The 27,548-nt window shown below is 43.4% G+C and overlaps 2 protein-coding genes across 4 annotated transcripts; one reads left to right on the top strand and one right to left on the bottom strand.

The window, feature by feature from the left end:
* The first annotated feature begins 806 nt into the window (after positions 1-806).
* On the top strand, positions 807-21,250 carry DAPP1 (dual adaptor of phosphotyrosine and 3-phosphoinositides 1). Of its 3 annotated transcripts, XM_039550722.1 has the most exons (9): positions 808-924; positions 8,478-8,599; positions 11,791-11,924; positions 14,609-14,739; positions 16,061-16,108; positions 16,344-16,406; positions 18,386-18,471; positions 18,994-19,081; positions 20,026-21,250. In XM_039550722.1, exons 1-9 carry the CDS (start codon positions 862-864, stop codon positions 20,074-20,076), a joined length of 786 nt encoding a protein of 261 aa, XP_039406656.1. In that variant the 5' UTR covers positions 808-861; the 3' UTR covers positions 20,077-21,250. The 3 variants fall into 3 exon arrangements, with proteins under 3 accessions (XP_039406657.1, XP_039406658.1, XP_039406656.1); XM_039550723.1 differs by lacking the exon at positions 16,061-16,108 and having other exon boundaries at positions 807-924; XM_039550724.1 differs by lacking the exon at positions 16,344-16,406 and having other exon boundaries at positions 807-924.
* Positions 21,251-22,168: 918 nt separating this feature from the next.
* Positions 22,169-27,224, bottom strand: LAMTOR3 (late endosomal/lysosomal adaptor, MAPK and MTOR activator 3). The gene is made up of 7 exons (XM_039550725.1): positions 27,141-27,224; positions 26,832-26,885; positions 26,605-26,639; positions 25,907-25,965; positions 24,900-25,033; positions 23,735-23,798; positions 22,169-23,024 (listed from the first exon to the last, which is right to left on the bottom strand). The coding sequence occupies exons 2-7, from the start codon at positions 26,838-26,840 to the stop codon at positions 22,951-22,953; spliced, it is 375 nt and encodes a 124-aa protein (XP_039406659.1). The 5' UTR covers positions 26,841-26,885; positions 27,141-27,224; the 3' UTR covers positions 22,169-22,950.
* Between the last annotated feature and the right edge of the window lie 324 nt (positions 27,225-27,548).

Below are 27,548 nucleotides of genomic sequence, written 5' to 3'. Positions count from 1 at the left end.
TTTTTTTTTTTTTTTTGTGGAGTCCTGTCTTTCTGTCAAAGAATTTTAGTAAGGAATTCGCCACACCTATAATGATTACTGCCCATGAAGTATCGGGGAATACAAATAAGCTCTAGCATTGGAGGAGATCGTTTAAGCACAGGAAAGAACAGACGCCAAACAACGCTCAGAAATTTCTCATCCACTGAGCTCACTCCTCTCGATACTTCCGAAGAGGGAATGAAGTTGTATCTTTCTTGCAGTTTATGTTCCTATTCCTGTTTCAGAAAGACAGCGTGAGCCCTTCAAAACCTGCACGGAGGATCACCACGGAAATCAGCGGGTCGGGGTGCCAGGGGCGATGGCAGGCAACATCCCTCTTCCCTGGTAATCCAGCGGCAGGTCCATGGAGAGCTGCGCTCGGCGGGGCAAGCCACAACCCCCCTGAGCTCTGGGGGCTGGCTGGGGACAGGACTGAACACCTAACACTTACAGAATAATCCACAGATTTCCTCGCTGAGTACCTTGGCGGACACAGAAGAGGCGAGGGGCATTCATTGATTGATTGCAGGAGAAAAACGAACCGACAACGAAATCCTTTGGAATACGAACTTCTGGGACGTACAGATGAAAGCAATGAATTATTGTGGGGATAAACCCAAGTGTCAGCAGTATGGGAGCGTGGCGGCGCACACCGGGCACAGCTGGAAGCCGGGGGGCTCTGGCCGCTCCTGCCGGGGGATGGGGCCGGGGCGCTCCGGGGCGGCGAGGCGGGACGGGCCGGGCTGGGCTGGGCCGGGCCGGGAGGGGATGGGCCCCGCCCGGGGAGGTGCCGGCCCGCACTTCCTCAGCCCCGCGGAGGCGGCGGAGCAGCTGCGGATCATGGCCCAGCTCCGGGAGCCGCGTCCCGTCGCGCCGCTGGAGCGGGAGCTGATGGCGCTCGGGGTAAGCGGCGCTCGGGGCCCGCACCAAGGGCGCCCTCAGTGACTGCCCTGGGGTGCCGGGACAGCCGGCCGGGCTGGCAGGGCGGGAGCTGCTGGGGCTGGCTGCTGGATTTCGGTGATGAGTGAGGGATGAGGTAACGCGGGGTCTGTCTGAGCGAGGCTGCCAAAGGGCTCCGTCGGTGCTGTGGGCCCTCGGACGGACCCAGCGCCACGTCCCGGTGGCAGGGGTGAGAAATAAATAATAGTTAGAAAAACGAGAGCGAAGACACACGTTTCAAATGTAGTGGAGAGCTGGCGGCAGGGGTGCAGCTTCCCTCAGAGAATCTCTGTGGCCTTGAAGCCATCGCCATCGGAGAGAGCCCGGGTTGTGCCGTGCCGCTTCCCTGCGTTTCCAGGGAGCACCACATCCAGAGGTTGTCCTCAGATCCCTGTCCTCCCTGTGGCATCCCTTCAGCTGCCTCCTTGTAGCTTGGCCTGGGCTCTGGTCTGGAGAGCTGCTATCCCTTGCTGGGCCCCGGGAAGCAGCAGGATTCCCAAAGGTGCCTGAGGCTTCAGGAGAGAGAGCAGCGGACAATTCACAGCCGCTAGGAGGACATCATACTCACCGAAAAGCAAAACCCCAGGAGCAAAAAGGAAGGCTGAAGGTTGCAACAGACCCTGTTCCCTGTCTGATGTGACTCGTCCATTTTGTCTGCCAGTTAGTTTTGGTTTTTACAGAAGGAAGGCTTGGGTCACTGTCACTGGCAGCATTGCCGCGGGCAAGAAGAAACACGGGCTGGAGGAGCAGCACAGATGGATCTAGGCAGGGTGGGATCAGTGGCAGCAAGGCACAGGGGAGGCAAAGCAGAAGAAAGGCCAGTGATCGTTCTGACAAGGCAAAAAGGCTCTGGTGTCACCTCTGCATTCAAAAAGAATTGATGAAAAAAGAAAAAGGTGTTTTGCTCCCTGAGTACTTGTGGATTAGGACCAACTCATTGCTTATTTTTGCAATTCATTCACTTAGTGATTAATCGGAGCGCAACAAAATGACTTGGAATTGCTATCTTCACACTGCTGCTACTTCCCAATATTTAAAAGAAGCTTTTAATGAAATGCTTACTAACTGAAGCACCTAACACTTATGAAACTAAGTAAATTCACTTTCCAGTGGTACCCAGAGTAGCCATTATATACTTTTTCTTTACACCTGTAGGATTACGCTCATCCTGAAACAGTATCTACAGGGAAGAAGGAAAGAAAAATTGGTTGCTGCTGTTGTGGGAAGCATGATTCCCAATTACCAGACTTTTATTGATTTACACTATATGGTCTGAGTTAATATATGCCAGTAACATGTGCCTATAAACAGCATGGACTTCATCCTCATAGATGGTCTTGTAGAAATGCAGCTTGATGTGGTACTTAATGTGGTATCCATAAGAAGGAAGAGTACAAATGAGAAGGCTACAAATATGCATTTTTAAAGCTGTAGCTACTTTCTTTTACTTCCACTTCAATGGAAAACCTAAACTTTTCACCCTTTTATAGAACACTATGCATCTCCTTCAGGGAAGTGTGTTAAGTTAAATGCATTAAAGTTAAATAAGCAATGCCAGGCAAGGAGAGTCCCTTCCAATTATTAAACAAGGCCCTTTCTTTTCAGCTGGTACTAAAGCCACTTCTTTTTTCTTCTTTTTTTTCCCCCTAAAGATGAAAAAGAAGTCCTCATGCAGCAGACATTCTTGTAGCATAACCTGAAAGATGTCTTAATGTAAATACTTTTTCAGCTGTGACAAGTAGGTGTGTCACTCTCTAGACTATAGAATTAAATTTGCAGCCATCACAAGGGTTTTCCACCCTAAACTTAGTCCCATACTCTCACAGTGCAGAGTTCCCCTGACAGCTGATGCAGTATCCAGCACAACTGAGACCCAGTTCTGGTGAGGAGTGTGTGTCCAACAGAGACAGTGGTCATTCAAAAGAGAAGCAGCTTCAACATTTATGTACCTTTGGGGGGGAATTTGAAGCAGTTTATTTTAAGGCTTCTGCTTTCTGGTTCAAAAATCAAAGAAGTTAGATGAGGTTTAAAGAAGTGTGAAATGGGAAGGACTTTACTCTTAAGAGAAGAGGCTGAGTATCCGCATATGCTCATAGTTTACCAGGTTAGCTGCTCAACAGAATGGAAAGTTGCAGCAATGTAGTGAAAATTCAGATTACAGTCAGTTTCATTGTATTGAAATGTATATGGGTGGACCTAATGCTTAATGAAAAGGAAGGTCAAAACCCAAACACATTGTTCAAAACTTGTTGCCTCACCCATTGACTTTGTCCCTAGATCTAGCAAAATATTTAAAAGGGAACGCTGAAGTTTGCCAGAAGATACATAAGCACCATGGCTTAAAGGAAAAGGAAACTGACAATGGGATTGTTCTCTGAAGGCCTCTTTGGTTATTCCTGGCGTGAATCCATTTTCCAGTTGCCTTTATTGCTGTTAGAGCTGAAAGGACAGAAGGAATACTGCAGTGTGGAACTCCTGTGGCTGAGCACGTACTGCGTGAGTTTGGGGAATTCCACATTGTTATTTGTGCAAGAGATGAGAATGTGGAATACCTCGTCATCCGAGTAATTACAGGCTGGTCTGGTAGCACAGGTTCCCTCCCAGTACAGCATAGTTTGGGTGACACCATTTGTCTGTTGAAAGTGAAAGGCACAGGGCAAGAGGCAACAAATTTCTGTAGCCTTTTTTCTTTCTACAGTCCAAGCTTTCTTTGTCACCCCTTGCAGCAGAGCTTTTATACTCTTCCAGGTTTGACAATACCATGACAGATGATATTTGTAAGACTGGACAATACATTTCATGCTTAGTTTGAGTAACAGAAGAGAAATTAGGCCACAGGCCTAGATCGGGTGATAATAAAATTGAGGAATTGAGGAACATGTTAGACTGGAACAGGGTAAATTGTCATAAGAATTTTTTCATCTCTATTTTCTGATTTAAGCAAGAGAAAAATTAAAGTGACTAGCAAGTGGGCCAAATAATGGGTGAAAATCAGAATGAAGGCAGTTGAAAGAAGGGGGAGAGAAAATTGAAGTGAAAAGCAGAAGCTGAGCTAGTGAAAGTCTACAGTTAGAAGACAGAAACCTTAAGACTGGGTACAATGATGTTACTTCCTCTTATTTCTATTTTTAAATTATTTTTTCCCATATGATGGCATCCTTGTGTTCCAACAGAGTACTTTATATAGGTGCATGATTAAGTGTTTCAGTGTAACACATTGAAAGGATGTCTAATAAATACCAATTTTGGTTGCCTGACACACGTAACTTCTGTCTTAGCGTTCTTGCCCTTTTGTAGATTCTCTAGAGCTCTGTCAACTCATGCACCATTAAAAACATTGCCAAAACTTCACTTTTAGTGACGTTGGGTACAGTGAACCCTTTTGCAATTTTCAGATGATGGGTAATGCTTCTAGGGTTTGGTATTAGGAAAAAGAATTCAAAAAATCTCAAACTACTGAACTTGACAGATAAGAGCTGGAAGTTGCTGAAATACAGAGTGCCAAAAATAAAGAACCAGTGAATCAATTTTATAGTAATTTTTGGATGTTACACAGTTTGCACATAAAAATGGCTCAGAAGAGAATTATCCAAGTCACTCCACATCCATCCTTTCATGGATGAGTGTTTGTGTTCCTTGTGTAGTCTATTATTGTTAAAAAATTAATGCACCTGATACTAGCTACAAGTTTATTCAGCAGCCCCTATTTACACAGGCAGAAATGTTTTGCAAAATATCCATATGGTTTCTTTGAAAACAGCATTATCAGAAATGACAGATGCCATACCTAAGGGCTCTCTGATCCGCAGGGGACATAGATATGGAGTTGCATTAACACTTTTCATTTGAACAACTTGTGTTGTTAAAGAAGAAATGAACATTTTGAGGATGATGTTCTAACCTGAAGAGTGAGTTTCCCATCCCAAACATTGCTGTAACATATTCCCGATTTCACCACATTGCAGGTAGTTTTAGTCACTGCATTAGCTACACAGAAATCTTAAGAAGAGATTTTACCATGAGTGCATCCTGTTTTGGAGTTGTGATGATTAGCACAGCTGCAGGGGCACAGCTGGCCAGCACAGACATGGTGTGTACTGTAGCAGCCACCAGCTTATTCCACGGGGAAACCCCACTGGTGACTGGATGGGCAGACCTTCGGGGCAAGGCTGTGTGCTCTGATGAGTTTGAGCTCTCTGGGGTTGTGTCACTTCCTTCTCCTTCCCATAAAAGCCGTGCCAGTAAAGTCCTTCCTCTAAGGTCACCAAAGCAGTCTGACCTGAAGAACAGGCTGAAATCTGAAAAGGCTTTGTTTTTCAAGGGCTAGCAAAAGTGATCTCACTGGCTGTGCGTGCCCATCCTAAGACAGGCTTTCACTGGCCATTCCAAAGAGCAGGAAGGACAGTGTGGTCATTCAACAACACACACTGACAGCACAAATGTGCTTACATGGGTGGGATAAAGAGATTTAGTGTCATTTAGGATGAAGTTAAAGTAGCAAGAATGGATAAATGACAGCAGCTATAAATTCTGAGCCTGAGATTGCTAGTCAAATCATAGAAAAGGAACCCCAAAAAGTTGACTACATAGATTTTTTTTTTAATAGGAGAAATGAAATAATTAGAAAAGAGAAATCTCCCAGATGTATATATATCAGACAGGAGGGTATACAGGGCCAAGGGTAGCCAGCAGAAGTGGCTTTGAAGCTGGGAAAGACTTCCATCTGTCTTTCTTCTTGTATTTCTTCAGAGAAATCTCAATCAAGAACCTCAGGCAATTTTTACACTTCTGATGATTTTCAGTCTGAAAGGTGTCAAAGTACAGAGCATATATCTGGATTTTTTTGTGAATACAAGACTCTATAAAGATGACTTTTGGAAGGGCCTTCAGAAACAGCCTTATTATCTAACATTATCCACCATGGTTCAAAAATCAAAGATTTAAGACAATTCAGCTTTATGAAGGACTTTTTAGTGGCTTCAAAGAGATGGGTGTTTGTAAAGCATTTTAATTTCCTTAATGTCTCATTTTAAGAAGGCATGAAGGTAGATACAGTATTGTGTTTTATATCAAGTTTCCTGCCCCAGGTGTAACTCAGAAGACAACCAAAATGTAAGCTGAAAGTGGACTGCCTTTTACAGTTTTGCCAAATGAGCCATAACTCCCATCTTGATATGCCTGCAAATTTCAGAGAACTGCTTAAAAGTTTTTTTTTCTGAAACAGATAAATAGAAGGATTCTCCCTCTGACAAATACTTAAACTTACCTGAAGCATACCTAGTAATGTCTAACCACAGGACTGCTTTGGCTTATTTTTTGTCCTGCTTATTTTTACTTGTGTTGTCAGCTCAGGCTTGATTGTAAGAGCAGACTGCATAGGTGTGTATTTGTTTACCTTCCTGGTGGTCTGTGGTGCAAATTCTAAATTTTCTACAGCATTTTAAAATTTTACCTGTGTTTATGCAATTGGAATGAAGCTTGTGTGACCATTTTCACAGTGGAATATCAAAGTAACCTGATTGAACCATCTGTCACAGCCCGGAAGAGAAAAAACCCAAAACTATGTGTAACAGTCCCTTTGACACCAAGATCTGCATTACTGTCTCCCATCCACTTCTATTTTTTGAGCTGAACAAGAGGAACACAGTAACATTTGAGGGATTTTTGTCTGAGACAGCATATTTAGGCAAGAAACTGGTGCAGCCTTGTCAGCAAAGTTTTAAAACTGCACTTTCAGACAACATTATTTTCCCAATCAAGGGTTGTGTTGTTGGTTTTTGGTTGGTTTACCTATTTTTTGCATAGTAGTAACATTTCATTAGTCACTAGCCTTTTATGTGTAAGGATAGTGGATTTAAACACAGTATTTTTTAAACTTGACTTCTTTTAAAATTTTAATAAAAGGCTTTTTTTGGAAATAAGGTAACAACGCAGTTATGAGCAACTTCAAACTATGACAACGACCACTCACAGATTTTCTCAACATCTGCTTCTTTTGCACAGAAGTGAGCCAAGCAGCCTTATGAAATCCCACCCAAAACACAGTGCTGCATTCTCAGCTGCAGGTCTGGCCATGCTGATATGATCCTCTCCACATCAGGACAGATCTGACCTTTGCCTGTTACTTACTTGGGCAGTTAATCCCAAAGCGGATTTTGGCTAACAGGTGTTCTAGAGGATGACACTTTGATCTTTAAATATTCATTATTTTATTCTACTGTGTAGATGGACCACATTCTAGAGCCAAAGCAGCAACACCCTGCCTGTATTGAGTTTCATATGGATCTTGTCTTCCTCTGGGTTAACAGTCCGCAGTCTCTCATAAAGCAATTTATCAGCCAGCTGGCCTTTCAAATAGGCAGCCATCCAAATTCAGAGTTAAAACTTTGTGTGAGATGCCAAGTTTGGTGGAAACTTGGGATGAACAGCTAAGGAGAAAGAGGATACAATTACACCTGGTTTCATTTTGAAGACTGCCACGACGCAAGTTCTGGAAAGGGCTGCGATGGCACTCCTGCTTTCAGTGAAACTGTGTTTCTTTGGCTGAAGCAGTGACCCGCTTTGATCCCAGCGCTACAGGCGCACACAGTTTAAAGGGAGGGAAAGGCACCACTCCACATACTGACAAGGGAAGCTTGCTCCCAGCAGAGCCTTGGGTCTAGTATCCCTCCCTCCGCAGCTCCAACCTTTTATAGCTCCAGCTCTTAGTCTCAGGTTCATTTCCAGCGAGATCCTTGTCTAGTGAAAAAATTGAGTGTTTCTATTGTGGAACATTCTGAATGGAAACAAACCCATAAACTACACTTCCTGGACTTCTTTGCAGGATTTTTTCCCTGTGATTTCCTTGCAAAAAAATTTTCATATAAAAATGAAATTCATTTTCACTGAAGATAAATTGAAACAGTGTTTAGATGTTTTCCTTTGTTGCTCAGACCATGTGTGGCCAAGTGGTAACCACAGCAAGATATCTAATTTTCACTGAAATTCTGACACTTAATTTTGATCCCTTTAATTCTAAGCTTAGGCAAGCATTTTAAATTGCAGATCTTGGCAGTGAAGATGCATTGAGGGAAGTACAAAGTTTATGAGGAGTTTAAGTGCTGCCTGTTTGGCCAGAAGAGGAAGTGTACCAAAGAATATATATATATATCAGGAAATACAGCTTCTGAAAATAGACAAAGGATTCTGTATACCCCCCAAAACTGCTTTCACCTTATCAGCACCAGCACAGACCTGGGTAATTTGTTGCTCGTGCAAGTAGAATTTGCAGAATTTTTTAGATCCAGAAAAACAGTCAGCTGTTTGTACAGAACTCTGCATCAACAAAAAATGTTAATTTTTGAGCAGATCAAAAGGAGGCCACTGAAAGTGGCACAAATCTGTGTAAACTGTGAGTGCCTGTGAGGAGGGTGGTAACTTAAAATTGTAGAGGAAGACTGCAAATAACCCTGCTCCAAACAGCAGCAGCCAGTTAAGAGCTGAGTGAATGGTGCTTTAACCCCTTGTGTCTCCCCAGGTGGTACCATGACAACCTCACCCGACACGCAGCAGAGGCGCTGCTGCTCTCCAATGGGCAGGATGGGAGCTATCTTTTGAGGAAGAGTAATGAAAGGGAAGATTTGTACTCCCTCTCTGTAAGGTAGGGTATGGACAGAGTGAACTAATCTAATGCTGCACTTACTTCCATGTTTGAATGGCCCATGCTTTACAGGTTTTATTTTCCTAGGGCTTAAACAATTTTGAAATATATTTCTATTGGTATAATCCCACTGAATGACATTTTGTTAGAGGAAAAAATTGAATTGGATTTGACAATCGCTCTCATTTTTCCAAATTATGAATTTATCTTATTGGTAGAAAACCTAATTCTATAGAATGGCTGTAAATTTTCAGTCTGCATGATAAAAATCTGCATGTCAGTTAAAAGAGCTTAAGAAACAGCTGATTGGAGTAGAAAACTTTTATGATGAGGATAGCAGCAAACAGTTAACAGGTGCTAACCACACTAGTTTCTGAATCACTGTATAGGAACCATCATCTCTGAAGGACGATCCAGTGTTTGAATGGATGGTTTTACTCCTCTCTTGTGGGCTAAGGTTCAGTCTTAGCCAGGTCTGCAGGACTGATTTGAACAGCATCTTGCAAGTGATAGATATCAGGGCCTTGAAGTCAATTACAGCAGTTTAGGACACAACTGTCCAGGATACAACCAATATAAAGCAGAGGTAGCCTGGACTGGATACTTCACTACTGAATCACATTTAAATGATCTCCAAGAAAGAGAGAAGCCACGTATTTTAGCGAGGCAACCTAAGGACACATGCAATAGACACACAAGGAAGTCCACGCATGTCAGCTGGGTGGAGCTAACCAGCCCTAAATACATTCGTAGCCTTTGGCAACTGTGTGATACAAGCAGACTTTGAGACCAAAATTTTAAGCTGGTGCATTCAAGCTCATTTCTGCTGTAACCTGAGCCTCTGAAAAATTCTTGGCCACAACTCAGCTGAATCACAGTAACTTTTTAAAGTAATTTTGGTCTGTGTGAGGCTGCTGGTTATTTACACCCCTGACAGGAGCACAGCATATGCCATAGAGATTGTGGCTTTCTGCATATTCAGTACCAGAAGCTGTTACAATTTGGAAGAGTGTTGCTTGGGAGCTGAGAAAAGTGCAATTTGCACAGACCCTGTTCTCCAGAAAAGGCAATGATGAGGTGTTTCACCCATTTCTGATAGACAATGTAGGAGCAAGTGTGCCTATACACACACTGTTGAAATTATTACCACTATAGGGAGCCCTATTTACAAGGAGCTTGGGGAATGCCTGTCAGATCTGAAGGTGATGTTACAAAATGAGTATTCAGGGTAGCAATGACTGAATTGAGTGCAAGTGTTGCCAAAAAGAATAGTGGCATTTATAAGTAATAGCTTTCCTTAAAAAAAAAAAAAAAAAAAAAAAAAAAAGACTTTTGCTGGTTAATATTTTTTTACTTCAAAATGTAACTAAGCATTATTTGAGATAACTACCTCAGAAAATTAAATAAAATTTATATGTATCTTGAAGGTAGTTTTAAAGAGCTTTCAGGAAACAACTTATTATAATAAGCTAAAATTTAAATAGTTCTTTTAATAGGAAACAGAAGTGTTAGTTAATGAAAATAAATTTGCTGCTTTAACAGATTCTAGCCTTAGAAGACCTACAAAAGTCTATTTTGAACCCATTCCAATCTTTTGTTCAGCTCTTCATGTAGTGAGAGTTAGCTACTGCGTTACCGTATGAACTGAACAGCCCAGTCTGGAGTTTGATTTTTTATTCTGTTAGTCTCTGTTGTTTCTGGTGGTATAGCTCCTTTGAATACTGATTCTGATTTTAAAATGTTTTACAATTTTTCTACTGTTTAATTTTATGTTTTCTTTTTTGACTAATATTAAAACTTAATTTTAGAATAATTCAATTTTGTTCTGGTACACTTCTGCAGAATATAACGTCAGGATAACTTCAGCAATTCTAGCTGTCATTTTCCTTCTGTCCTAAAATGTCTTCTGTAGCTTTTACTTTACTTTCTGCCTCAGCCTTACAAGGAACTTCAGTCATTATTATGGTTTGGGGTTTTTTTTTCAAGGAAAAAATGCTTAGACATCCCTTGAGGTTTTTATTGACAGCTGCAGAAGAGAGATTGTATATTGCCTGAAATCCCCTCCCCCATTAGCCAGTTTGAAAAGGAAGTAGGAGGCAGAGTAGAATTTGCTCTCATTGCAACGTTGTCTTGTGAAATTAAACAAAAAGATGGAAAACCCTGTAATGGCAGCAGAGTCACAGCAGCTCCTCCCTGCTGTGGAGCATTTGCACTTGGCTAGTTGTGCCCCAGCTGACTGTAGCACAAAACGTGTGTGAGGCCCGTAGAGGCATCTTCTACAGTGTCATAAATACTGTTCAAATATAAATATTTAAATACCTGTTTGAAATCATAATCTTCTTTGGAAGTGGCAATAAATGATGAAAGAGACTATAATTCATTTTCTTCACCACATTTTTTCAGTATATTTGCTATATAAGTTCTTCGTCAGACAAAGTTTACTCAACTATTTTGGGTACTAGTAAAATTAACAAAAGTAACTTTTTCACTGGAGAAATACTTGCAGTAAGTGCTTCACTGTCTTTTGAAGTCAAAATAATTGCCCACCCAGGAAGTGAGACCTTGCACACTTCTCTAAATGCCATCAGGTTTCATAAACAAAAGCTGTTACTTCCCTTACAGAACAAGGACCCTGATTCATGTTTGTCAGTGCCCATCCTAGTGGAACCAATCATCCAAGTACAGAGACAAAGCAAACAAATTCTAAAGCCCTAGGTATTTAAAACTAGGTTTTTAAACTCCTGTTTGGGTGCAAAACGGAGACAGCCTATTTTTCAAAGGGAAACAGAAGACATTTTCAATGAGATTGGGATGCTACTTGAAAAGCAATACACATACTGAGTACACCATCAAGACTAAAGTCCAGTAAGTGAAGGGATTTCATCCTATTTAGGCAGAAGGCTGGAAATCTCTTCTGTGAGTCTTTTTGCTGATGCAAGGGTTAAATTAACCTACTAGGCCTTTCTAGGCTTTCATCATCTCATATCTGTAAATCGGCAATTAAAATCTGATGCTCAGATGTGTTGAGTATTAGTGAGGGACAGTGATGGCAGTAGTATAACTACTAGGACAATGATCATCAGCCTGTGATCTGGGTCAGATTCGTTGCAGTGAAAGCTGCTATTTAAGGATTGTACATGCCAAATGCCTTTGGCATTTATGTTATGACAAATTTTCCTCTTTTATTTTAGGGGAAAAGATTCCGTGAAACACTTCCATGTTGAACATACAGGAACTTCATTCAAATTTGGATTTAATGAATTTTCTAGCTTGAAGGAATTGGTCATGCATTTTGCAAACCAGCCTTTAATTGGCAGTGAAACAGGTAAGGAGAGCCATATTGTGTGTGTGAACACATTTATAGCCATGCTCCACAGAGACCTAACTAAAAGGAACTTCTGATGTGTTAGCAAATAGATCTTTTACTAAAGTGCTCCTCTTCATAAATTCACATTTGTATTAACCTCAGGTATCTAAAAAAATTCCACTCCAAAAAAATATTTCAAGTTCTTTGAAGATAAACCACACATAAGCTTATTGGGCTTTTGCTAACCTGGGCTCTGAGCTCCTTTTGATTTCTGAGAGGAGGAAGCATTTCAAAATACCGAGAGACATTCTGGTAGAACAGAACATTCTCAAAAATGGCAAAACCAAAGCACGGTGTTAGTGAGGAAATAAATATTCATCTATAAAGTTGAAATCCCCCAGTAAGAATAAATGGAAAAGCAACCTAAAATTGTTTGGTTTCACTATTCTTTGTCCAAGGACAGAGTCTCCAGTGTTATGTTCCTCCTTCCTGTAGGGAATGTGTTTTTAACCACCTCTCCTGTTCTGCCTACAGTGCATCACCATGCTGATGCCATCTGCCATCACGGCGATTTGTCTCGCTTTTAAGAGGAGAGAGAAAAGCAGAGGTTTCTTTAACAACCAATGTGCTGCCTGAATTAAGGATCAAAATATTAAACTTGATTCCTACAAGTGAACTGAACACCATCAGATTAGAATCCCTGGAGAAACAAAGTGGATATTCTCATGATGTCAGTTTTATGTTTAGCTTCAAGGGTAAGAGTTGAAGACACGTCAGTGCAAGTTAATGCCAGAAACTTCAGTATCCTCTGTGGCAAGTGTATGCAAATAACTCAGAGCAGTACTAATTATATATGCAAGAGGCCAGTTAAGTGATAGTTGGCACATGCAATAACTGCAACATGTCACACACCAAACATGCACCAGTACTCTGCTAACACAAACATTAAATTCAAGGGCTGCTTTGCCAATTTCTTCATGCAGTTGTACACTCAATATGGCACTTGTATCTTTCAAAACACTCTCTTTTCAAACTGCTTTCAGGAGTGCTTCTAACACAGAGCTCCTACATGTATCCTCTGTGCCAGTGAGCTATTTTTCCTGTGAAATCAGGCATGCACCCACAGGCCTAGCTCTGTAAAGATTTCAGATGACATAAAACTTGTATTTCCCCATTCCTCACTCCCTCACTGCATGTGTTACAGACATTAGTAAGCAAGACATTGGTTTTATCCGATCTCTATGGATGGGATCAACACTTGTCACCTTAAGTTTTCCTAATCAGATTCTACTGGCTCTGTGAAACCTCTAAGTCAGATGTGCTACAGAATAAAAAAAAAAAAAAATTAAAAATGTAACGACATATTAAAAAACCTTCCACCTTACTATACCATGGAAAACAGTAGAGAGGAAGAGAAAGTTAATGCTCAGGCAATGTTCCTTCAGATACAGGTGTCAAAGTTCTCCTGGGTCATGACCATCTCTTGTCAAAAATGGGGTAGGGGCTCAACGGAGTCAACTCCAAGCCAAGCATCAGCAGGTGCAGACATGGCAGAATAATCTTGCTACAGTGCAGCTTTTGCTAGACCTTGTGTATAATTACCAGATTATTCTGTACAAGTGTCTCTATGGAGGAAAAAAAAAAATCCACAGAGAACTTTTAGAAAACAAATACTGTATAAAATGTTAAATTAGTCCTTCCAGTGCTGCAATGGGGCTTTTTGTCCCTAGTGTACAGATGATGACACCCTGATTCTATGCAACAGCTTAGGATTAATTTCTCTGGAGTGCTGATGGAGCTGTTCTCAATTTTATTTTAAATGGTAAAGCATTATTTTTCTGCAAGGCCAGAGAGAAATAAACCAATGTTGACTTTCCACCTACAGCAAGTTGAATAGATCACATTTGCATACCCCTCCCGTGCCTGCAAACAGATTTCAGCTGGTTACTTCAAATACAACTTTTTCACTTCTCTTTTTAGCCCTGCCCATTACAGAATACTTTAAAATTACTCATACATCTGTAGGTTTCAAGTCCAACTTATTACCAATTCCAGCATCTCTCCTCTTTAAGAACTGCAATATCTGCATAAAATGCAAATGGAGCAGCATTTGGTATGCCGTGACATTATTTTTAAAGAATGGAGTTAGATGGTGGAGCAGTTACTATTTTAAGGGGGTTCTTCACTATTTTGAAAAGTGTGATAGATTCACTATTGAGAATGCAGCTTTTTTCAGGGAACATGCAATAAACATGATCTTATTTGGGGAAAAAGGAGAAGGGCTATAATGAAACTGTTTAACTGGAAAGAGCTGTGGTAAGAACAGTTGAAGGCAATGGTAACATGGGTTTACTGTTAGGAAGCCTGTGTCCAAAGTGCTGACAGATTAAGTGACTTAAGCACCAACTAGTGGGATGCTGGCAAACCCAATGACTGTTACAGCCTCCTATCTAGTTTAGCAACCTGCCTAGCCTCCAGCCAGCCTTCTGGGGAGCAAGGGAATTTAATGAGTCAAGAGATTCCATGCAAGCATTTGCAAGGGGAAAGGTTTTGAAAAGGTGTCATATATTTACAGTTTTCACTGTTGCCTTTTTAATTTCAGGAAAAGGTGAAGTTAACCATTCCTCAGAGATGTAGCTGCTGACAAGTTGTTTTCTGAGGCGGTCTTGCCAGATGACTTACTCCTGCTCTTTTCTCTCCAGGAACTTTAATTGTATTGAAGCATCCCTACCCACGGGAAGTGGAAGAACCTTCCATTTATGAGTCTGTCCGAGTTCACACTGCAATGCAGACGGGAAGGACAGAAAGTGACCTTGTCCCAAATGCTCCCTCAGTAAGTGGTGTTCTGGTGGGAGGGGTGCTTCTGGCCTGAGTCTAGCATGATTGCAGGAGTGAGCTATGGAGTAAGACTGGTTATTAATCCCTTTATGGGTTTGTAAATACAGGAAGTCTTTGCCAAACAAGGCAAAACAAATACAGATTTGCTCAGTACAGTCTCATGGCAAATAAAGACTTTTATAATTGTTGTCACTTCCATGCTGTCCCTGGGAAAACATCGTCTGCGGCTGACCTAGGTGAGTCTGACTATCCAAACGAATATATGAAAGATTTTCATTCTCATGTTATCTTTTAGAATCCTTTATCATTATTAACATTATCATGAACTAAAAAAACAAATACACACAAAAAAATCATCATATACATTTGGGCCAGCTGTTCTGACATTTGAGACTCACTTGGACAGCAATTAGAGTCTCTAAATCCCTTGTAACTCATATCTAAGTAAGACGGGTGGTTTCTCCAGAACAGTTTGCTCTGGACAGAGAGGAAAGTATTTAAATTCTATGCTATATTTTTGGGGAAAAGAGGAAGAGTTATGTTAATATGGATTAATGAAGTTGCTAGAACAACCACTTCTGATGTGTCTCATAACTAACCCTTCATTGCCAAGTTACACTTTAACCTCCAAATAAGCTTAACTTCCACATACCACCAATAAAAAGGTAATATTTTTTCAAGAACAAGTGGTAACTTGGCAAGATTTTGATTTTCAGAGCTCTGCAGTCTCACAGCCAGGTCTCTACACAGAGTTTCAGTATCTGAGAAGTTATAAGGTCCAAGTGCCACTCATGATGCCAGAGAAACAGTTCAAACCCCAATTTTTCAAAAAGCACATTGAACATAACAGGTTTTTCCTCTCAAGCATGGGCCTGTTTGAGAGAAGAGAAGAGCTCAGTAAAAGAGTACTTTCCCCTGTTTGCATTTGAGGAGCATTTTCTGGGGATAATTCCACTGTCAGCCAAACCCCCATGTGTTTCTGGTCACAACACATACCGAGGCAACCATCCAGCTTCACTACATAAAGTGTAACTGCAGCTATTTTGCTGTGTTTGGTTGAGAAGGCGCAGGCCAGAAGCCCACTGAGGGAGGCACAGTCTAGGGGGCTGCCTTCAGAGCCAGCACAGGTCCATGTTTACCCTAGTGGTGGATCCAGCCACCTGAGGGGAGTGTTGGAGTGAGGGGAAGTGGCTGTGGGGAATTTCCCAAAGAACAGGCTGCTGATCCATCTTCCTGATACTGGCAAAGAGGGGGATGTGGGAGGTAGAAGCAGAGCTCAGTCTCTAAGCCAAATCCCTTTCCTTGTTACTTCACAGCTTGGTACCAAAGAAGGATATTTGATAAAACAAGGCAAAATAGTCAAGGTAAGGAAAACTTACTCATTGCTTCCACTCTGTGATCACCCACAGAAGCTAAAGACAGTGTGGGGCTGAAATTGGTTCACCTATTTCCCTGCAGAGAGGAACAATTTGTGTTTTGGGCAACAACAAAGCACAACTGTAAACCAGAGCAAGTGAGCAGCTTTAAAAGTTTTTCTTTCCTTAGAAGTGTCAGACTAAACTCTCCCAAGACAGTTACCATCCGTTCTTGATCTTTCAGAACTGGAAGACAAGGTGGTTTACACTGCATAGGAATGAACTTAAGTATTTCAAAGACCAGACAGTAAGTAGCAAACACCAGTTCTACCATTTAAACACCTCTACAGGCAGCTGCAGCCTCCTTGTATCTCTGGCTTTTCACACCTGTATTCACAGCTTCCCAAGCTAAAGCTTCCCATACTGTCAGAGGGCTAAAACCTGTCAAGTAAAGTCAGTTTTGTTGATGACTTCAACAAGAGAAAGTAATTTTTACAGCTGGAAAACATTTACTGTGCTCTGCCAGTCTTAGCTACTGAATAGAGTTTACAGGGCTTTTTTATACAGAATAGTTCAGGTTGGAAGGGACCTCAAGGAGCATCTACTTCCAAGCCTTCCACCACAGGCAGGAACACCTTCCACTAGACCAGGTTGCTCCAAGCCTTGTCCAACCTGGCCTAGAATACATTTTTGGGTTGCTTTGTTAAGTGGATTTTAAGCTACCAGCACAACACAACCTTTATTGGTAGCTTAGACCTAACAGAGAGCATGCTGCTGAAATGGTTCTAAGAATACTGGTAGTATCCTTTGCATTCTTTGATTTCATCCTTTTATTTCAAGTGGTCTCACAACATACATAGAAAACCATTCATTTAAAAATTCCTTCTGACAAAGATTAACCTGCGGCATCTGGGAAAAAACGTTGGGTTCTTACAGTCACTGCTCCATTTCTATCTTAATCTGAGTAAACATAAGAAACACCTCTGGAGCTCCTTTGCCCTTACAATGCCTCTGTTTGAGGTTCATCCATAAACACAGCCAAACTGTTCTCCTCTGCACCTCTGCCATGCCCTATTTCAAGCCTCTGACAGATTTTTACAAGAGTAGACACAACTGTCTTCTCTCACCAAACATTGCCATTTACAAACAGTTAGGTTTTTGCAAAGCTTTCCATCAGTTTTTCTTTCAGTTCAAGACAACTTGAATTAAGTTTGCAGGATAGCATTTCCAAGAGCAGCACTCCATTAGTTACTTACCAGGCAAGAAGGTGTCTCCGTCAGGAATATGACTTCCTTCCAGGCAGTAGCTCCAGTGTCTCCTGGCACTCCTGTTGTTGCTGTGGGGTTGCAGGTAGCTACAGGTGAGCAGCTTGCAGCTGACCCTGGGATAGCATTTGGTAGCACACCACAGCACAAGGGGCTTTCTTCTAATGTAGGGTATTACTAACAGCCACTGAGCCAGCAAAAAAAATAAAGAAAGATAAGAAAGCAACAGACACCTCCATACACCTGATGAAGGACCATGGAAAACAGCTAAAGGTGTTTGGGCAGAAAGCAATTAAGCTGCCTCTTCTGAGGTCTTAACAGTGTGAGGCTGAAACAAATGGAGGAAGAACTCTCACACCTAGGGAGAATGAAACTCCTAAGGGAGATGGGTTGCTGTTATACACAGTCTATGTCCCTGCACCTGGGCTTGTCCAAAGAAACTTTTACATACATACATACATACATACATACATATATATATGTGTGTGTGTGTGTGTGTGTGTGTTTCTTTCTCAGGCAGCCAAACCTATCACTCCTGCTGCAAGCACTGCTTTAGCTCTGCTTCTACATTTCTCCTTACCCAGCTTCATCCTTTTAAGGCACTAAGGAATTAATTAAATCTCCAACAGCTGGCTAGGTCTGATAAGAGCTATACCATGCCTTTGTTTCTGAAAACCTTAGCTGAAAATGATACCAGATTTGCTGCTGTGTTAGTTACATTCTAAGGCATCAGCCATGCCCTCAGCAGCCTCCATGTAGCTTAAACATTCCTGCAGCAGAGATCTCTCTTGCTTGTCCAGATGTGAACTGTCCTGCATTTTTCATATGAAGCTCACTTCATATGATAATAGCACTGATGTTATGCTTGCTAGTTTGGGCTTATAGTGTTACAGCTATGGTAGCTATGCCTGGAAAAACCTATGAAGGTGCCTGTAAAGGTCTAGATGCACTGAAGATGAACTGAGATAGCCTTATCTTCTGTTTTCTTGTGTCCACATTTTAAAACCATTTTCCCTTCAAGGCCACGGAACCGATTCGAGCACTTGACTTAACTGAATGCTCAGCTGTGCAATTTGACTATTCCCAGGAAAGAGTCAATTGTTTCTGGTGAGTTGTAGCACTTTCTCCATCTTGCTGAGAAGGTCAAAATAGAAAGGGAATTTTGAAATGTAAACAATGCATGCTTCTGAAAGGTCCCTTGGTGGTTGTGACCCTGCTCATCCTCTAACTCACAAGTCTTTTTCTGTCAGCTAATCTCTGTCAGTCCTGCATGACTGCCAAATTACTCCTGGCAAAAGGTGGGCCCATGTGTAGTGGGCATTTCTAATTCTGTAAGCATCTGTAATCATCACCTAGACTCATGCATGGTGGGGTCAGACACTGCTACAGGTCACATGGTAACCTCTTCTGTGCCCAGATGGTAATTTATCCTTATGGACCTGGGGCAGCATCTCCCTGAGCTGTAAACGACTGTCACCCATTCTTGGTTAACTCCCTGGTGACTGAATGTGAGCACAGCCTCCCTACCCTGCTCTGTCTAAGCAACTGTTGGTACAGGCCAGCTGAGCTCAGTTTTGGGGAGAACTGCCAGTTGTCCTAGCCATTTAAGAAAGCTTCGTTTACTTACAGCTTGGTGTTCCCACTAAGGACATACTACCTGTGTGCAAAAACTGGGATAGAAGCAGATGAGTGGATTAAAATACTGCGGTGGAAACTGGTAAGGTGATGTGTGCTGTTACATGGCAGCAGCTGGTACTGCCATCATAAACCCCCCCCAGGACTGTGCCACCCAAGTGCTACAGTGCTCAGCACCTGCAACAATGGAGTACTTGGCTTCCAGGCCAGCTAGACTGGAAGACACCATTTTCACATAATCACAGAATCAATTAGGTTGAAAGGGACCTCTGAAATCAGCAAGTCCAACTTTTGATCTATCACCACCTTGTCAGCTAGACACCCAGTCTTTTTTTAAACACCTACAGGAATGGTGACTCCACCACCTTCCTGGGCAGCCCATTCCAATGTTTAACAACCCCTTCTGTGAAGAAATTCCTCCTGATACTGAGATTAAACTTCTCCTGGCACAGCTTGAGGCCACGTCCTCTCATCCTGTCACTGGCTGCCTGGGAGAAGAGGCCAACCCCCACCTGGCTACACCCTCCTTTCAGGGAGTTAGAGTGATAAGGTCACCCCTGAGCCTCCTCTTCCGCAGGCTAGATACCCCCACCTCCATCAGCTGCTCCTCATGGGACTTGTGATCAAGCCCCTTCCCCCCCATTGGCCTTTTCTGGACTCACTCAGGCACCTTCCTGAACTGAGGGGCCCAGAACTGGACACAGCAGTTGAGGTGTGGCCTCACCAGTTCCAAGCACAGGGGCATAATGTATCTGCCTGCAAACCCACTTCAGTATTTTTGGGATGCACTTTTAACAGGCATGCTCATTAGTAAGAAAAAATTACATCCATCTCTAAGGATGTCATTATGTGCTGGTAACCATGGATCATCAGCACAAACTGCTTATCCTAGGTCACGAAGGCAGGAATGAGAAGACAATGTAAAGGCTTGAAAGCACTACTTCCTAAAAACTACCAGGAACTAGGTTGGTTGTACTCACCCCCCCACACACAGACAAGCAATAATGGATTGTCTTTCTGTTGCAGTCACAAATAAGGAAGCAGCTGGAGGAGCGCAACGCCACCCTCAGTTCCTAGCTGTGTGCCAGCGCTCCTGCTCCACTGGCAGGAACCGCCTCTCTCCAAGGGAAAGGCATTGCTTACCAGAGGGCAACTTCACCTCTGCAGTGCTGTCTGTGCCCCCACCCAGATGTCACCCAGCTCTGCACACACAGGATCCTGCAGCTCTGGGGCTGCCGAGTCACACGTGGGGACAGTTGCAAAACCACAGCGTGGGTTTGATACATGTGGTGTGTACACCTGTAACGCACTTAATTCAAACACCTGCCAACCAAGCACAGAAGTGGTCACTGTTCAAAACTTTTGTAGTTATTCAGAGCACTCTTAATAATTTATTGCAAGCTCCATCACAACTAACCATTGGTATCATATTCTGTAACCTTGAGCCTCTTACTTAAAATGGGTCCTTTCTGGAAACATTAAATATCTTTTTATTACCTGTTTAGGCTTTAAACCAAAAGAAAAATGATAGAAGTAAGTACATTTTGTAAATAGTATCTATATTGCAATCCAGAGAGTATTTCAAGGCCCTTTTTCAATATCCCAGATGCATGACACTTAGATCTGGTTAAACACATTTTTACCACAGTGATGGCTACAAGTGAACACTTGTTTCAAACAGCATCTGTAGGTAATGGCGAGCAGCATCCTGCAAGCACACTTCTATACAAACCAGGGTTATGAGAAACAGTAGCTGCTTCCTGGCACTCCTAGCACACGTTTAACAGCATTGTGGCTCACTACAGAGACAAGAAGTGGAACCCCAGGACACTGGTGCTGTACTCAAAATAGATGTTCCATTTGGAAGAAAAGTTTGACACACTAGAGAGGCTCAAGACCAGCTTAACCCAGCTGCAAGATCCCCTGAGCACTCCTGTGCCTCCTCAAGGAGCGGGGAAAGAGGGGGGACTCTCTCTCCCTACATAATGCTCAAATTTATGCTGAAACAGCATCTGTTCCCTCTCCTGCTATGCAACACTGTGGCCTGTGTTTGGTAATGCTTGTGCAGCAGGTGTTTGATAATTGCCTTTACTGGGAGAAGAGTGCAAAAGAGGAAGGAAAAAGTACACTGGAAGAAGAAAAACCTAGACTTGGACATATGGACAGCATTTTATTTCAGCTTAGAAATTCAAAGTATTTGTAAATATTTTTATACAGACTGTTTTCTGAGTAAAATGTCATTATAAAACTACCACAGGTCTTTATATTCCTATACTGTATTGTTAAAGCTTTGTCCTCCTTTCTCCCTTAATGAAGCTTTAACAAACTGGCATCTCCCATTTAGTTAAAAACCTTTGCTGAGTTTGTGTGAGAAAGAGGCAGCATAAGGGGAAGAGAGAGATTATATTCTCCAACAGCATCACTGTTCTGTGAAAATGGCTTGGAAATGGAGCTTGTAGGGAAACCACAAATGCAGCCTTCCCTTTTTCACACCAACAGGCTGCCTCACAAAACACTGGAGACATTATTCAGCACATGGTGTCACAAACTGAAGCCAGTGAAAGAAACAGCAGTTGGGTGGCTGTGGAAGCTGTCGCAGACAGATGGGTTGAGCAGCAGCAAACAGCAAAGGGAGGCATTTGCTGGAGCACAAACATATTTTGCCAGAAATACACACACTTTCCAGCTGCTTCTGTAATGACCAGCAACAGAAGTCCCATTCCAGCTTAGTTTAAATGGAAAAGGGTTGACTGACAAGCTGTATTCTCTTTTTGAGCCAAGAACTCCCAGTTGTCATTTCCAGCACCGCTGTTTCCCCCTCATCCTGCCTGATGCACCAAAGGTGGATGAGGTGTGAACAAGGGACCACGGCATCCTCTTTCCCAGCCTGGGGCAGAGACCCGCAGTGCTTGGCAGCTGTCACAAGGGGACATGGAAGGGAACAACGGGGTGGGGCTGAGAGCACAGGACTGACCCCCAGCAATAGGATCTCTGCACTGCCCTAGGACTCTGTATCATTACTGCCCAACTGAGAGACACACTGGTTAGTTTTCAGCCTGTAAATTCACGGATTTTGGACATTTACAAACAATTAAGAGACTTGTTCTCTCTATAGACAAGCAGATGTGCTGTGGGGTATTACAGTGCAACAGAAGAGTGGACCAGGCTCTGTCATTTAAAAATACTGTATTTTATTTATATTTATTTGCTTAAGAAAACCTAAGGGTAAATAAGCTGAGAGTGTCACCAGTGATGAACCCACACAAAGACTATGAGACATGAGATCTTCACAACCATATTACACAAAAAAAACCCATGAAGAAGTGAGACATTGGGTGCTTTTAGCTAGGCATCATGAAAAATCCCTAAAGCAACAGCTTTTATAGAAACAGCTTTCTTCCTAGTGGAAGCAGGATGCAGCTAGCATCCAGATTAGTAGCACTCCCTTGCCAAAGTACCACCCGTGTAAGAAAGCTGGGACATTACTGATTGTACCAACACATCACCGCTAACACATGCCCTCGCAATGCCTCCAACCACATCTCTGCTCACTCTCTCCACCTGGTCTGCTTTCCCACACATAGTGGTGGCCGGCCTGAGGACACACCCTGCCATGTGCCTGGTGCCCTGTAAAGCAAGAGATCTGGGGGTTGCTCCTTTGAGCCAAGGGCATCACGCCGACCTGGCTCAGCTGGCTGAGCTAAACTCCATGGGAGCTATTTTGGTGGGCTCTCCAGTACTGCACAATACAAGAAGCATGGCCTAAAGTCACATCCACCTACAACACTCTAGTAGATCTTTTCAGATTCAGTACTATGTACAATTTACTCTTACTTAGTATACTAAGGAGCTGTGGTATTTCTTCCGAGATGTGTTATTTGACTGATGATTATTGAATCTTTCTGTCCACTGGGCTGCAGAGGAATGCTGCACTCTGGCTATACCATCAGGCTAAGAAACTTCAACAACCTGCCTCAGTTCTTCAAACAGGGGTGTGAGCTCCTTCTCTAAACTTACAATCAGCCCTGGAAAGAGAGAAGAGACAGAATATTTCATCAAACAACATCACTGAGAAGCCTCTCTCCAAAGCCCGCAGCTCTCTCCCCCTCCCGGGTCACAGGCCATGTTTTTCAAAGCCTGAAATGTCCCATGTGAGCCACTCATTTTCCTGTGAACAGTGGGGAGCACCCCCAGGCAGGGTGTCTAAAGCCCCTGGCACTAAAAGAGGCACCCAGTGCAGCACACCTCTCCCCCACTACTGTGTTGCCACTTCCCATAGCTGCTGAGGCCCAGGCAGCTGTGCCAGAATGAAATCCCTTCTGCTCATATTCATTAGCCAATGCCCTCATGAGCAAGGCTAGGGTCTGGCTGAAGGATTTCCCTATCCCACAGAACTGAAGACAAATCTGCACACGTTCCTGCAGAATGTTAACTGGACTGAGAGAAAGGGACTGAACAGCTGTTTTGTACAGCACAGTACCTGCCAGTGCAGCAAGAGCGAGGTTAATCACAGGAGAAATATGCTTCTAGAAGAATTAACAACTTCAGCAAGCCACCTAAAATCTGTGAATTTTGACTCACACCTTTTCCTTCTCACCTTCACAATATGCCGACAAAATTCACAGCAGGAGCAAAGTTAATATAGCTTGAAGTGAATTCAGGGAATTTATTTTCAATTATTAAAATACTTGGGCCTTAAAATAGCACAATATTTAAAATAAATGAGAAGACCTACCTGTGTTGGCATTGCTGCTGGCAATGAAACTCACTACCAAAGGCAAGCGATTGAACTGCACCACCTGCAAGGAGAGAGAAGTGCTCAGCCAGCAGCTAACACATGTTGGATGTCAGGGCTCTGATACACTGGAAAGCCACCTCTGTGGCTCTTGCTCCTGTTTGTCCTTTAAACTGAGGAGGCTGCTTGTTTCAGAAAGAATTTATATGGAAAGCATTTGTGTATCTATTTCTTAAGATTCAGGGTTAAAAACACCAACAGAACTTACGCTACAGTACACGGAGCGGCACATGGAGAACCTGGCATTTCCCTCTGCCTCCACATTCTATAGTGTGTTGTCCACCAGAACTCTACCTCAGCTGCAACCCCTGCAGAGTACCACACCCCCCACAGGAAACAGGAGGGCAGGCAGCTTTATTTTTCTACAATACTGTTCCCTGTACAGAAGTATCTGTTCTTCTATTAACAGGGAACTGGCACCTTGGGCACAACAGCAAGCTAGATGCATTAAGAGAATCAAAGCAATGTATTAATGTGTGCAAACTAACTCATTCACCCATTTATTTTCCAAACAAAGCTTGACACACTGTAGGCTAAACAGCTGGTCAGTTTACTGCAGTCACAATAAAAAGCTCTCAAGACCACCAGAACTCATGAAGGAGCAGAAATGCAGTAGATGATGGGCTTCTGGACACAAATAATCAGTTTTTGAAAAATGTGAGTGTATTTCAAAGCTTTCTTACCTCAAAGCCATACTGACAGCAAGATTAGCTATGAAGTAGGCTGCATGCACTTAATTAATATTAGGTGTCCCTAATTATAAACAAACACTGTTTATAAAAGAGCACATAAAGCCTTCATAACAGATTCATAAGACTATATGAGCAACACTGCAAATTCACAATTACTACCTGTTCAGAACACTTTCCCATTTTCAACCAGGAAATCTCAAGTTTTGAGAAATATAAGAAGTTTAATAAATAGTGTGAAAGTTTGGCTTCATGATTTAAGCTGTGTAAGAAATAAACCACAATTACTTCAACAGCAGCCTAGTGAAAATGCACCTTAAACAACTTAAGGAGATTAAACAACCCTCTTTCTCTTGCTCAATGTAATGTAGGAACAGCTCAAGTCACTGAGGACAAGGCACACTGACATTACTCACCTGGTATGTATTGTAATAGCAGATGATACTTTTGTTTTTAGAGAGTCCTAATTTACTGCCCTGATCTGTGGCAAGGGCAAAGGTGGACAGAAAGCCAGGTCGCAGTGCATGTTCTGGAGCATTATCATTGGCAACTAGAACAAAACAAGAAAATCCTTATCTCTACATGGTGTCTCTGACTGCATCCCAAACCCCCATCCAGCTTAGTGCTCTGCCAAAAGCTGATCTGCTCCTGTGGGAACACATCTGAGGTGCTCCCACAGGAACACAAGACAGTCTTCATGAGCAGTACATCATTTAATGCTCTGTGTATGATCAAAGCTCATTATACCAGCATCCTTCCTAGGAAAAGTCTTTTCCTTTAGGATAAACAGCCTGTGCTGATGTCCCTTTGTTTCCATGTCCTTCACTACACCCATTCCAGCCTTTGAACTGATTACTGCCATACAATCACTTGAGTGCAAACAGGTGAAGATGTGCAAGTTCTGCTGACTGTTTCAATACTTTGGGGCATTAGGCAAAATAAATCCGCAATACTTGAATCTTTGTATCCCTAAACTACTGTACTCACAACCTGAAAACATCTGAAACAAGGACTGCAGAACATAAAAACTAGAGTACCAAAAAAACGCAACTAAACATGATAGAGCTGGATACAACTCTTTCTGAGCACAGACCAACCCAGCCAACAAAACACTGCCAAGCTCTGTCTACTACTTAGTATCAATTTGCCTGTGAGGGACTTGAAGATACAAGGACCTTACAGCACTCCAAACCCCTATCACTGAGGAAAACTTCCATGAACTACAATTACTGAGGGCACAAACAAAAGGACATATTTAAAGAGGTATATAATCAACTACTGAACTTTAAATAAAAGTCCAATTTAATTCTACCACTTGGGATATTCAGTTATTTGGAATAACCATGAAAATTTTTCTGTACTTCTCCACCCCCTGCTGTTCAATCAGGATTTCAGCTAGAGCACAGTGAGAAGCTGAGGTTACCTTTGATAACAGGCACACCATCTCTATCTGAGACTACAATAGCATGAAGACCTTCAACACTAGGAGAAAAAAAAAAGGAAGAAAAAAAGAAGAGACACCATTTAAAAAACACAGTAATTAGTAGAAAAGATTTTTTTGTGTGAACGAATGTGCAAGGAAGGGGAAAACATTGAAAAAAAGTGATGTCTTCACTAATTCAGCATTGTTCTGTTTAGTACAGGTAGTACAGGTCTGGTGGCCCCAATAAAAAGAAGGACATGGAACTGCTGGAGCAAGTCCAGAGGAAGCCATGAAGTTGATAAGAGGGCTGGAGCACTTCCCCTATGAAGACACACTGAGGAAGTTGGGGCTGTTCAGCCTGGAGAAGGGAAGGCTGAGTGGAGACCTCATAGCAACCTTCCAGTGTCTGAAGGGGGTTTACAGAGAAGCTGGAGAGCGACTCTTAATCAGGAACTGCAGTTACAGGACAAAGAGTAATAGGTACAAATTGAAAACCGGGAAATTTAGGTTAGATATTAGGAAGAATTTTTTTACTCTGATACTAGAACAGGCTAGCCAGGAAGGCTGTGGATACCCCACCCTGGCAGTATTCAGGGCCAGGTTGGATGGGGCTCTGAGCAACCTGGTCTAGTGGGAGGTGTCCCTGCCCATGGCAGGGGGTTGGCACTGGATGGCCCTCGCCGCCCGCCCCGCGTTACCTCGGTAGCTTCTTGTACAGGAACCGCTTCAGGTCCTGCGGGCAGAGACAGGCGGCGCGTTACTCAAGGCCGCTCCGAGCGGGCGGGGCGGCTCCGGAGCTCCCTCCCCGCCCGACCCGACCCGGCCCGGCCCGGCCCCAGCCCAGCCCGACCGCGGCATCCCCCGACCCCACCCCTGCCAGAAGCCAACCGCCCGCGTCCCGCCCGCCCCGCGGAGCCGCACTCACGTCGGCCATGGCTGGGGCCCGCCCGGTGCTGCTGACGCCGCCACCTCCGCGGGCCTGCGAGACAAGACGAGAGGCCGCCCCGTCACCGTAGGCACGGCCGCCGCCTTCGAGGAGGGGAGCGGCCGGAGGGAGGCCGCGCGTTCTCTCTCTCCCCGAGGCCCGGCCGGCCGCCACCCCCGCCCGCTGCCGTGGTACAGCCGTTTCCAGCCACCCCGGGAAGGGCGCGCGGCTCGGCCGAGACCACCGCGCACCGGGAGGGGGGTGCGGGAGGCTGCGCTGCGCTGCGCTGCCCTGGCCGCCCCGCCGTACCTGTCCGCGCCCCCGGCGCGCCCCGCACGGCTCCGTCGCCGCTTCCCCTTGGAGCCGCTGTCACATGAGCGACGGCACCGCCCTCCCGGCCCCGGAACCGCTTCCCCGCCGCCTCCGCCCCGGCAGCAAAACAAACCAAAACCAAAACAAACGGTAGCGTTTCAGTTAAAGAAAAACAACAACAAAAAAGAAACGTCTGTTTCTGCCGAGTAGAGTCACTGCCAGTTTTATTCTTCCAGTGTTGTCTATTCCCCCTACTTTTGGATCTAGTCCATCAAACGATGGACCTGCAGGGTAATAATAAAACAGCTAATGTGAGGAAATAAAATAGATTTATTTAGTAGATCCCTACAGTATAACAATGGTAACTGCATATCTGTCTTTAAAGTCTTGTATCAGAATGCAGGA

This window comes from Corvus cornix, chromosome 4, assembly GCF_000738735.6.
Source record: "Corvus cornix cornix isolate S_Up_H32 chromosome 4, ASM73873v5, whole genome shotgun sequence".
In the NCBI taxonomy this organism is placed as follows: domain Eukaryota; kingdom Metazoa; phylum Chordata; class Aves; order Passeriformes; family Corvidae; genus Corvus; species Corvus cornix.
This window is presented reverse-complemented; position numbering and strand designations above follow the sequence as displayed.